General features: G+C 42.1%; 1 protein-coding gene across 5 annotated transcripts in view; it reads right to left on the bottom strand.

The window, feature by feature from the left end:
- FANCA (FA complementation group A) overlaps positions 1-12,340 on the bottom strand; it is a 37,097-nt gene that overhangs the window by 17,948 nt on the left and 6,809 nt on the right. For all 5 annotated transcript variants that reach the window (XR_008749758.1, XM_055818423.1, XM_055818424.1 and 2 more), the window contains exons 8-21: positions 11,899-11,981; positions 11,430-11,463; positions 8,932-8,998; positions 8,242-8,354; positions 7,223-7,299; positions 6,618-6,759; positions 5,904-6,037; positions 4,811-4,921; positions 4,252-4,347; positions 4,095-4,154; positions 2,928-3,016; positions 2,459-2,519; positions 2,312-2,361; positions 1,104-1,180 (exon numbers count right to left, since the gene is read on the bottom strand). Coding sequence is in view for 4 of the 5 variants with exons in the window: in XM_055818423.1 (XP_055674398.1) it covers positions 1,104-1,180; positions 2,312-2,361; positions 2,459-2,519; positions 2,928-3,016; positions 4,095-4,154; positions 4,252-4,347; positions 4,811-4,921; positions 5,904-6,037; positions 6,618-6,759; positions 7,223-7,299; positions 8,242-8,354; positions 8,932-8,998; positions 11,430-11,463; positions 11,899-11,981 (1,194 nt within the window). In the remaining variant the exon portion in view is untranslated. The remainder of the gene's footprint in view (positions 1-1,103; positions 1,181-2,311; positions 2,362-2,458; positions 2,520-2,927; positions 3,017-4,094; positions 4,155-4,251; positions 4,348-4,810; positions 4,922-5,903; positions 6,038-6,617; positions 6,760-7,222; positions 7,300-8,241; positions 8,355-8,931; positions 8,999-11,429; positions 11,464-11,898; positions 11,982-12,340) is intronic.

Genomic DNA, 12,340 nt, shown 5'->3' with positions numbered 1-12,340 from the left:
GCAGGGAACAGAATCGGGGCACAGGGGACACGAGAGGACACAGATGAAGCTGATGCGGATGCAGGGGACAGGATCAGGACACAGGGGACACGGCTCAGACTGTACCACTAGAGGTCACTGGCAATTCAAGGACTCCTGCAGAGAGCCCTGGCTACCCCCTGGGATCCTGCCGATCCCGATCCCAGCAGGCAGGGATCCTTCATCCCTGCCGGTTGCCAGGACAACCTCCGCAGCCAGACTGCTGCACATCTGCGGTTCCCCAGGACTGCTTTGTCACACCTCTCGAGCTACAGCATCTCCAGAATGCTTCAAACGCCTAAAGTGCCCCAAGTAGGAGTCAATTACAGATTTGCCGCTGTACACAGAGCACACTTATCTCCACCGCACTCTGGCGATGATCTCTGCTCACTAGTCTGACCTTCTCATTTCATACAAACCTGTGGTGAGGACATCACCCATTTTAAGATGGGTTTGAAACACCCACTTGCTGAAAGAGGCAGAAGAGCTCATTAAATATCTATTACACCAACACACACTGCACCAGCAACGTGGCTACAGTGATGAGACCTGAAATTAGTGGGGCACTCCCACCCAAACACATGTAAACTATGCAATCCCTTCACCGCTGGCTCCAGTCCTCACCCCTCCTGTTTCCCCAGATCAGTCACACAGAGCAATCCATTCTTAAAAGAGGGTGATGGTGAATTCAGACAGCACAAGTGCCATTGCGCAAGGGAATCGACACTGCAGGTTCACACCCCGGGCTAGCCAGAGCTGAGGAGCATTCAAGCTGCAAACGCCGATTCATGGAGATGTATCTGAGCTAGATTTAAATCAGCTAGCTCAGACATCATCTGCAGCCTCAGCACAGCACACAGCTCCGCATGGACTGCAAAAATCCCACCCAAGCAGGGTAGGCAGAGAAAGTCATTATGAGAGTAACTATTTAACATCTCAGTAAGACATAAAGAATGTACACATATTTACGTATAGATTAAAGACCTAGTCAGCCATAATTTTTTTGAACATTTTCAATTCAGGAGGGCATCAATGGAAAAATTATCTTTTCTTCAAACTGATCCATAAGTAAATGTATTTTTTACCTTGTAACATTTTCTCCTTCATAGCACGACAGGCTTGCATGTACGTGGAGTACAAGTTCAAGGGTATTTTATCAGCTCTATAATAATAAATGAGACATTTATTATACCACATAACCACATTCAAACTTCAGCTTTATTAAATATAAGCATAAACAACAGCTATGCTGTGAAATGTAATTAGAAGCTCCATCTCCATACAGAGCATCTGAAGCATTTTTTAATCATCATCTGACACAAGGGCCAGAAATTTATATCCAAGGCTTTTGCAGCAATTATTATACATGTGTAACACACACTACACAAAAACAATATTATATATATTAATGCATGCATTAATACGTAGTTCATATATAGTACGCATCTAAGATCACGTAAGAGTGTAAGTTATGTGACATGCAGTATTCACACATCTAAAACACTAATGTGATGGAGAGCAAAGTTTGACCTCCGACACCTGCTGGGCAGGCCCTCAGTATTAAAACCATATTACATGAGGCTCCTAGAACTCATCTGCTTCTCTTAGAATTTTAAAAAAAAATGATCCAGTCTTTAATTTTAGAGTTTGACTGGAATGACAAGGCAGGACTAAATGCCTCATTTGTAGACACTGTTGCAAACATTTTTTTTCATGATAGGTTACACAGGGATTACTGAACTTAAAATAAAGCTGTTTCTGCAATGCAGAAAAGCACTTTTAAACATGCATACAGGGCAAGCCTGAGTTCTGAGGGGGGCTGCATTCTCCTGGGGCATTACCCTGGTGTCCTTAAGAGCAGCTCATAAAGAAGCATCAACAGACATTTAAGTTTTTTCTTTCACTTTTCCCATATGCTCTCTCAAAGAGAGGTGAGCCTTTCACAGGGGGGCTCATCTTCCTGGTGAAGTTTTATACACAGCAGTATTCTCCAGAGTTTGCATAAAAATATATCTGGCCTGCAGTCAGAGGGCTGCATGTGACGACTCCTAGATAATGGTTTCACAGTGGCTATAGGGCTAATTACAGAACTGAAAATATTCGCCTATACAGATAAGCTACCCCATCCACAACCTGCAAGCCACAAGCCTGGGCACAAAGCCCTGCCAAGAGGGTTAGCCAACACTCAGCGTTTTGTAAACAGTGTCAAAGTCTCCGATAAACTGACGTAAAGTCAAATGTTCTGAAGGGAAAGTCCAGAAGCACAGAAAATAACACTGGGAAGTCTCAATACCTCTTTAAAGAATCTATAAAAGCCATGCGTGCATCTGGGATTTTAGGGAGCTGCAATAGAAAAACAAGCAGGTTAGGCAGAAATTACCCATTTACAAACACACATCTAAATGGGAGGATCAAAAAAAAGCCAAAACCAAATACTAACCACACGTGGCCTGAGCAAAGCAGGAAGAAACCAGGAAGTATAATATGGTCGCCTGAAAATACTGAGACAGAAAATAAATATAGCAAAATATTAACAATGCCAAAGCTGCGAAGTGCCATCTCATTACTTCAAGAATTAGGCTCCTGCAGATAAGAAATATTCATGGTGACATGAACAACCACAGACAAATCAAGTGCAGATTAGCCAAGAGTTATTAGTTTCTTTAATTTTGCTTTTATTTTTTTATAACAACCGTGGACTTCTCGTGCAGGTGTGCATATGCCTTTTTGCTCTCTGCACAACTAGCCTCTATTTAGATGACTATGGAGGAAGTGGATAACACAGAAGGAATTTCCCCAAACCTTCATTGCGCTCACATCCTCAATTTTTCTTGTTATTTTCATTTGGACTTGGCTTTCACTATTATTATTGTAGCTAAAACCAAGAAGAGTTGAAAAGCACACGGTACCTGGCTTCTATCACAGATGTTGGTATCTTCCTTGAGTTTTCAAATATCTGAAGGGCCTTTTCAACATCACGAAGTGCCTGGCCCTGGGGCTGGCTCATGCAAGTAACAAGAGAAACACATTGTGAGAAATCAAGGATGACGATGATCTTCCCTGCTTGTCTGTGCTGTGAAGGGAAGTGACTGAATGAAGGCAATTGAATAACAAGAACTACCTGATGTGCAGAGTAAAACTGCAGGATAGAGACACAGGGCCTGAACCATCAGCCTGCCTCAATAAGGCTGTAATTTATAACAGCTGTTCTGGGACAGCTCAAAGGTCCGTGTAGTTCTGTACACACCTCTTACAGCAACTGCAGCAGCTACTCCTGGTTAACATCACATTGTTTTTCAGTTGGCCCCCACGGGGACAATATCTTTTCTGTTCTGAATATGGTTTATTGTTATTCCATTTTAGTTTGTACACTTGGAATCAAGACCCATAATCTTTGCTTCCAGTCTGTGCTACTACACTGCAGGCAGGACTGCCACCCTGAGTTACTCCTGTTTGAGCCATAAGACGTCTTAAGATTGCAACCACCTGTGCCAGTTTCTCAACCGACAAACAGATCAGAGTTGGAAGAAATTAAATTACATTTTCACTTACGACTTTCAGTTCATCACAAGACTAGATTTCATTGCAGTATATGCTCTGGTCAACTGGCAGAGCTAACGCAGCCCCAGTTCCTGCAAGCCTGTGCTCTCCATCCCCACACCACACAACAACATTAGATCTCCCTTTGCCCCTTAAACCCCCTCCCACAGAATTTTCCATTTGTTTACTATAACCCTCAGTACAGGATGGGAAAGAGGTAGCCAGCAATTCCCTACTTCCAACAGTGGGTGCTGACTGGAGGACTAATGTAGGTGTTGCTTGGCCAGTAGCTAGCTGGCTAATTACCAAGTTCCTCTGCAGCCTCATCACAGTCTATTTGTCCCCCAGGTAAGTAGTTTTCAAGAAATCTGGGGAGAGCCTGCGTATTTACAGCCGCTAACCCCTCCATCTTAAAGCGGGAAAAGATTCAGCAGCGTGCTCGAGCTTGGTAGGAATGGCAAAGAGGTTGATAGCCTAAGCTCTTTTCCAGGGCAAAAGGGGCATGACTGAGGAGAAGACTGTCAGACCAGCAGTACCTGCACAGATTCATCTGTGGAAGACAAGTCTTCATACAGCCCCATATCTTCTATAGCAACCTGTGTGATGTTATGGAGAGATGCACATGGTCACAACACAGCTAGTATTTTGACAGATCCAGAAAGAACTCTCTTCAAAGAGACAATTTTTACTAACCTTGAGGTCAGCCAGTCTGGTTTTAGCCAGAGTGATGTACTCCAAGAGAATCGAGCGATGTTTTGTTGGCACAAAAGGTGGGTACATTATATGGACCTGAAATATGAAAATCACAAGATTTTCCATTTTTAAAGGAAATTAGTGTAAAATTCTGCTTAATGTTTACCGTCATTTACCTCAAACATTCCCCACAGAAGATGTTATTGTTTTAAGAAAAGGCATCTTCATGGCAACTAACATGCAATTTTTCCCAACAACGACCACTAAACACTTCAGTGAACTTGTTTGAATTCAACTCCATGAAAGGAACTCTCCTTGTTGTCAAGTAAACAAAAGAATTTTCTGCTTCCTTATTTCAGGAAGAAAATGTTTTGAATAATGTATCAGAAGTAATGCAATTACTATAACATCATCAATAATATGCTGAACCCAGTCAAAGACATATAATGCAATTACTGTAATAACAGTAAGCTGAACCTAGTCAAAGACACAAGTACATCCACTTTGGAGCAGTTCTTTATTGGGTTTTAGAAAACGATCTCTATTAGCATCTCCTCACCTTCAAGTACGGTGCTGCTTCAAAGGGCACTAGCTCTGACAAGAACTCAAAGAGGAAGACCAGAGCTTTCTTACTGCTCCCATGGTGACCACCAGCATTCCCAAAGGAAGCCTGAAACAGAGGAAAATGACAATGCAGCCCCTTTCAGCGTAGAAAGAATCCCCATCCCAGCAATGCTGTACCTCAGTGCACAACTCCCAGACATCCATTACAGATGTCTGTTTGCTGTCAAGAGAATCTTTCTGCAGAAAAGTTTCTACAGAAGTTTTCTTGTGAGTTTCGTTGTCCAGTTTCCAGAAAGCCTGCCATGTCATGCTCAACATTTTGATGTGCTACCATAAGAACACTTAGAGGAGTTAAACAAAGCAACACCAAAATGCACCAGAGGATTGAGAGCCATGAGGGAACCACAAATCTGCAGGTTTCTGCACAGGTTTATCTGGGAGTTATATGGAAAAGAATCCAGTTTGAGACTACATGGAACACAACTAGTTTACCTTTTGATACATCCTGAACACTCTATCAAAGGCTGAGCTTAGATTTGCAAACTCATACAAAGGAATTTACAGCTTTAAATTATGTGGAGATTTGCATACCTAAAATACCTAAATGTTTACAACTGGAAGCTAACAGCCAATTATCTTTAAGGTCAAACACAGCAATTACAGCTGCATGCAAACATCCAGGAAATAGGAATGCTTCATCTGCAATAACCCACAACTTATGCAATAACAACTGTGTTGGTTATCAAGATACAATCATAATCTTGGATGTATTTCAGTAACAGGAATTACACGTCTGCATTCCTGACAAGTAACTAGAGAAGGCAAGATGGACTTAAAATATGAAAGAAAGGAAAATCAAAGCAAGCCAAATAAATACATTCTTTCCAGACAAAAAGGCAGTAATAAATACTAACTCGCTCCTAATACCAATACAATCACTTACTACTCTTTCTTTTTTCCCCTCTCTCTCTCTCTCATTCCTGGCAATCTTGTTTGAAACCAGGCTTTTGCTGTGCAGCAGAATATTCCTTACATGCAGGTTTCCTCACATAATTAATAATTACTAGTCGGGCCTCTTTTAGTCTTACCTTAAACCATTCCGAGTAAGGCATGAACACAGCAGGCCCCTCTAGAGCAGCCTGACGAGCTATCAGGAACGCAGTGATCATATTTTCCATATCATAATTCCCAAAGGCCTTTATCAGGAGATGGCTCAGTAGATCTAGAAACATAAAACACTAACCTCAAATCTTGCTCTTGACAACTGTGCTTTAACTTTATATAGTAAATGAAGACAAATATCTGTGATAAACATGTGCCAAATGAAGAAGGATGTGTATTGCAGCTTGGGGAACCTTTGGGACTTGCTTATACTTTTTTCATACACTTTCAACAGCCAAATACTCTTGGATTCCAGCCTGCAGGAATTGTAGGGGTCCAGCAATGAGATGATCAGTAAGCAACTCTAATAAACAAGGTCTGCTAGCAAAGGTGAGATAGAAGAACTAAGCTTCCGTAATTGCTACTCAAATTAATACTTAAGATAATTATCAAAACCATTATTAGCTGCACACAAAGTTTGAGAAGCGTCAGGCACAAGGCCTGGCGTTCATGTTGCCACTGACATGGAACGTTTGAAAGGAAAAGCAGATTTTCTGCTGTTCTTTTCCATGCAGCGATCTCAAAACAGCAACCACAAATGACTATGCTGCTACACCAGTCAGTGTAGTACACCAGTACCCTTCGGTACCTGGAAAGCAATAAGCACACACTAGCTTGCAGGCTTGCCAGTACCTCCTTACCTTTGAACAGTCGCTCAGCCTCAGCTTGACAGACTACCAACGTGGAAACACAGGAGAGGACATGCTGCCAGTTCACTTCACGAGTCTCCAGGACTTGCTGCAGCTGGCTGATCGACTCCTTTGCACTGAATGCCACAAACAGCTGGAAGAGTGATAGCAATTCATTTTAGCTATGACATACAGCCACCCGTAAGAGTGAATCAGACTGTCAAGACTAACACGCAGATGTCTTTTGTATAACTTTTGAAAAAGCTATCCTGTGTGCATCTTTTGCATCAGCTTTCCAGGGTGAGATACCATCCTGGCTTGGAACCAGCATTGGCTAAAATAAACAGTAATATCCCAGTTCTTTCAGAAGTCATGTCATATTCTCTAACAATAAAAATTCACATCTTAATGAGAACAAAGACGGTAATTGAAGAGCTTTGCACGAACAGAAATCCTTGTAGTACTTTTTCTTCATGCTTCCTCCTGCCTACAACTTCTGGCAGCTGGTTCAGATTCTGCGACTGAAACGCAGTATTTTTAAATAATCTCATTTGGATATTTCAATGAGTATAAACCCAATGTAATAAAGTTCTCTTTGTGAAACCTGGAAGACCTACTTTGCGATACAATGTAGTAAGCAGTGAACAAGTCCTTGTGAAGCTCCACTCTTTCTGCATACGAATGGCATCAGACACTGTACCCAGAAAGAGAAAATTTTACTCTTCAGCAACAGATTTTAAAATACCCCCAAAACACATAAAGTTAACCAAGATACATTAAAAACTGCTCACAGAAGTCCTCTCTCACCCACTTGTCTTCGGAACACCAGCAACAAGGACCCTGCCATTTTGCTATGAGAATGTCATCTCAAAGCTGTTCGTGCAATCACACATTCATAGGCCAACATAGTGTGTGCACAGGGAATCATCAAGGAATTGTCTTTTTCTTCAATAATCTCTTTCAGCTGGAAACCAGCAATGACACAGCTCTCCCACACAACAGGCAAGCAGCTCTAGATCATAGCTCAGAGTAACTTTACCAGAGATTCTGGGACCTAAACATATTTCTTCCCAAAAACATCAAGCTTCACAACTAGAAGGATTCTATCTTCTGCCTTTACAGATTAGAAGCCTTCCTGCCTTTATCTCTAACCTATCAAAAGAAACCCCTCATCAGTAGGGAAAGGCCACATCTTGTGCGTAAACCCACACACAGGGGCCACACTAGTTTAGCCCCAAGCTCGCTCTGCAGCACCACCTCTCCCGCCCCTTTTCTCCTTTGGCCAGAATTGCTCCCAGAGGTCAGAGATCTCCCACATCTACTCTGTAAAGGCTGCTCATAGATATTACTCCCAATATCTGTTCACAAGCTGCTGGCCGAAGCTCTGTTTGAAGGCACTGATTTTCCATCTGAAGTTTTCTTCTGAACTACAGCCCTCTAAAGTCTAGATGAATTTCTTTTTTGGTATGATCTGGTCCCTGTTTATATAGACCTGGGAAAGAGCTAGAGAGTCAGGCACTTCTCTGGCTCTGATTCCTCCAGGCTGGACTCCATTCAGCAAGGTTTGGGTGGGAGGAAACTCCAGACACACAATAACGCACCCTGGAGACATTCACTTCTCCCCGTCTATTCCTACCTTTCAACAACGGGTTGTAGGTAAGAACCTCGGTCAGGGTGTGTCTAAAAAACTGCTGCAAGGAATCCGGATGAACTGCACTTTTATAAACTGACACACTGAACACATTCAGCCTACAAATGACAAGGAAATATTCAGGAACAATGCACAGGACATATGATCAACCAGGTACTGATTAGGATGAATGCCTAGTTTTTCTTTTATATCTATCTTATCTAATTGCCAGATATATACTTTTTCATACGGTTTGTTTTGTGTTTTTTTTAAATCTATTGGTTACTTAGTTTATGTAGATATCAGATTTACAAACCTGAGTTTAACATATACTCCTGCACAGGACAGGACTGAAGGCTGGGATGTACAAAGTACTTTAAACAGGTTTAGAAGCAGGAATTGGAGGAGATGACAGCACCTTCCAGGTGTCTCTGCACAGAAGCAGAGTGAGAAACCTTGAGAGGGGAAACTCACCGTGTGCCGAGAGGGTGCTCCAAGATTGGTTCCAACACTGCTAGAACACCCTTTCCTACCTGATGCTTATCTTTTTTAAAGCATTTTCATTTGCACATATTTTATTAGAAAGGAGAATACTAAACATAAGGGGAAACAACATTTCCCCCTGTTTCAGTAACAAGTGTAACAGTGGATAAAAAACCTCCTCCTGACATTCTTTGGAGGAACAGCATTTCTCACCAGAACCTCATTGCTTGCAATGTGGAAACGTCTTCCTGCTTCTCTTTACCAACAGCATCAAGCACCCCTGTAACCCCAAATAAAGACACAAAACCACAGTAAGAGATACGGAAATTGTAGGAACTGTGACACTAAAGAACACGCAGGAACTAACAGGAGCAAGCACTTTGTGCACCTTTAAGAAGGTGACCCCATTAGGGAAATGTGCAGAAGCCATTCAACAGTGCTAAATTCTTACAAATTTTTTTTAAAAAGTGACACAGACTCAAAAACTATTAACACTAACCTTGAACCAATTTAAAACCATTCCCAAGAATGTGCTAATAATCAAGCCATTTAAAAATGCACATAAATTAGTATTTCCTTTCCAAACCCAATCCTAATTGTGCATCTGCAAGTGTGAATGCTGCAAAGCTGCACAAGAAGAGACTCTGTCTGGAGGCAGGGATTTGCACAAGCAAGCTTTGAATTAACCACCCCTGGAAACAACGGTCTTAACCGCCCTCGCCGAACAAAGAGCATGCTGCTGTGAGTGCCATGCATTTGTAACAGCAGTGGGACTTCACATTTGCTTAGCAGAAATTCCTCCAAAAGCTAGAGCTGTCCTAAAATGACTGGTAAGAGGTCAAACAGGTTGGCAGCTTGCACAGCACGGTGTCTTGATGATCAGCCCATACCACTCAAAGGCCACATACTAAGAGACTCTGCTTTACAGCCTGCTGCAGCAGCACTTTTTCTGTTTCTTTTTCTGTTTTAAACCTACCTTTAAAAGCCTCCTCTTTTAACTGTTAAAAGTTTGTTTTGTTTATTAAGATCTTTCAGTGAAGCACCCGAAAAGGAAATTTACTGGGCTGGGGCAGCAAAACAGGTGTCCCTCATGTGCCTTTCATAAGGCAGTCCACAGTGTCAGCATGTAATGCTCTCCTTCTCCTGCTGAGGAATACTTTAAGGTTAAGTAGGGGAGAATGGAGAAAAGGAGATAAACTCTACTTATCTTCAGGCACAGGAGTTCAATATAGCAAGATCATTACTGTGAAGCACAGTGCTCCCATGCTACTCTCCCCTGTCCTTCTCTGCCTCTGAAGGTCTTCATTAATAGTGAATTATTTTACATAAAGGATCCTAATGTTCTTCAAAGCAGCTGATTAGTTAAGTGAAACTCCTCAAAGGTGACCTAAAAGTATGCACTAATAAAAATACCTTATATAAAATTCATTTAATACAATTTCAGACACACAGACTGCAAGTCCGCCAGTGGCAGTGCAAGCTGCACAAACATGAAGGTCAAACGAAGAGCGGGTTAGCAGAGTCCTGTCTGCCTGCCAACAGTCTGCTTCCTTCCTCCAAAATCCCCCTAGTCCTGTGTTTATAAGGGTTATTTTTCAACTACCAACACTGTTAAAGGGCCACCCAAGATGGGACTCATACATCTTAAATAATAAAGCACTTCTCTTACAGCTTTCCCTTTCTAGAAGCACTCCAAAGGCTGTAAAGCATCTCTGGTCTACAGACAACGACCCCTGTGAGGCATGGGGTAAGGCTGGCAGTGCCCGCAGGAAGAGATACACAAGGGAGGGAGCAGTGCTGGTGTTGCGTCCTGGTTTTTGGTCACCTTACAGCAGGGGGAAAGCTCTAACCTCTGCAGCAGCACTGAGCATGTTGCTGAAAGATGCCAGCAAGAAAAGTGGTAGTAAAGTGCTGTCACTAAGGAGACAGGCAAGTAACTGCAGCCACCCAGTCTGATTATACTAATACATTGGCGCAGGGCACACAAGGAGGTGTAAGTGAGCTTTTCCTCTGCTGTACAGCAGATAGAGCAACCTACCATGAAGATCATCCATGACACAAGACAAAAATAACCCTCATGTGTGTCTTTCTGCATCGGGATTTGCAATGCAAATCAGACACTACTACGCTTGAGGTCACAGCAGCAGCAGCAGGACTGTCCAGGCCAAGACAGGCACGTTGTCTGTGGCACAGTTCTTGCAGACTGGCCATTTAAAGATTACACATGTACATTACATGTCTTTGCTCAGCATAAAATAATCAATGATAGGTTTCACAAAACATTAGTCTGCAAATCCAAACTGCAACCCAGCAAAACAGCTTACATGCATGGGACTTCATAAATTCAAATTTACTAAGCAGAAAAAGTTATCCTAGCCTACTCTCTGTGCTACAACTGCTTCAAATCAAACTTGTTAAAAATCAGCTCAGATATCTACCTGATGCTGCAGCTGGGAGCATCAAAAAGAGCTGGCATTAAAGGCAGGAAACTACCTGCAGTGTTAGGAGACACTCACCTTACAAGAGTGAAGGGGAAAAGCAGAGGCACATAAAATCAGTGACAAATATGCACAACAGAGGAAAAGCATCCCAGGCAAAGGATTTCTCCTTAGAGATTTAACAATGTCCTTAGAGATTTAACAACGAACAAGCAACATAAGTCTAGCAAACAGCAGTGACTGCACAAAGCTACAAATCACAAAAACACTTACATGTCAACATTCTTTGCAAGACAGCATGACAGATCTGTACAAAATTGACAAATTAAGACCATTTAAAATTTAAAAGCGCTGCAGTTATATACAGAAAAAGTAAACTGGCTCAAAGAAAGAGTTTTGTCCCTCTTAGTTTAAAGCTTAACTTTTACCTCAGGCTCTACTGTAGAACAGATACAATAGACAGAGGGCAAGCATTTCCCATGGTTACCAGCATTCCACGTCTCACATTCAATCAGAAAAAAACGAGCAATCAAGGTGAGACCAAGGAAGCTTTAAAAAACCTTGGTGAGCTTAAAAGTCTCTGTTCTGGTCTCACCATTTCCTTCTCACCCACTCCAGCACCTGGACCACCACCCTTTCTTTGCTGTTCTAAGCTCCAAATTATTTATACTCAGCAAGGCACGGAGGTATAGAATGGAACTACTTAAACAACTGTTTGTAAATAGGTTAATTTTGTCCTTACATAGGGGACCTTCTTGAATTCCAGCTTCCTTCCCAGAGCTGAAGTTTGCTGAAAGCCACTCTGAAGAAACACAATCACAAAGTCTGTAAATCAAGAAAGAATTAGTGTTTCAGCATCCCCCTTTCAATATACTTGCTCTTTTGCCTCCCCATCTCGGTTTCCCAGGAGGACTAGTGTCTGAAAAGCAGCAGTCAGCTGGAATCATTTATTTTCTTGGACTAAAATGACTCCCAGGCAAAAGGACCTAGAACAATGGATGAAAGGAGCACAGAAACTTAAAGGATTTTAAACGCTAAAGAATTCACAGGTCTTCTGCTCTATTACCACTGCAAAACTCATACGGGTTGTACCTGACCAACTGCACGGGTCCAAAGATCTGACTACAGCTCTTCAATCAAATTATGTAGGGATTTTTCTTTTCTAAACAAAACCACAAAGTAAG

The sequence above is a fragment of the Falco peregrinus genome, chromosome 14 (genome assembly GCF_023634155.1).
Source record: "Falco peregrinus isolate bFalPer1 chromosome 14, bFalPer1.pri, whole genome shotgun sequence".
NCBI lineage: Eukaryota > Metazoa > Chordata > Aves > Falconiformes > Falconidae > Falco > Falco peregrinus.
This window is presented reverse-complemented; position numbering and strand designations above follow the sequence as displayed.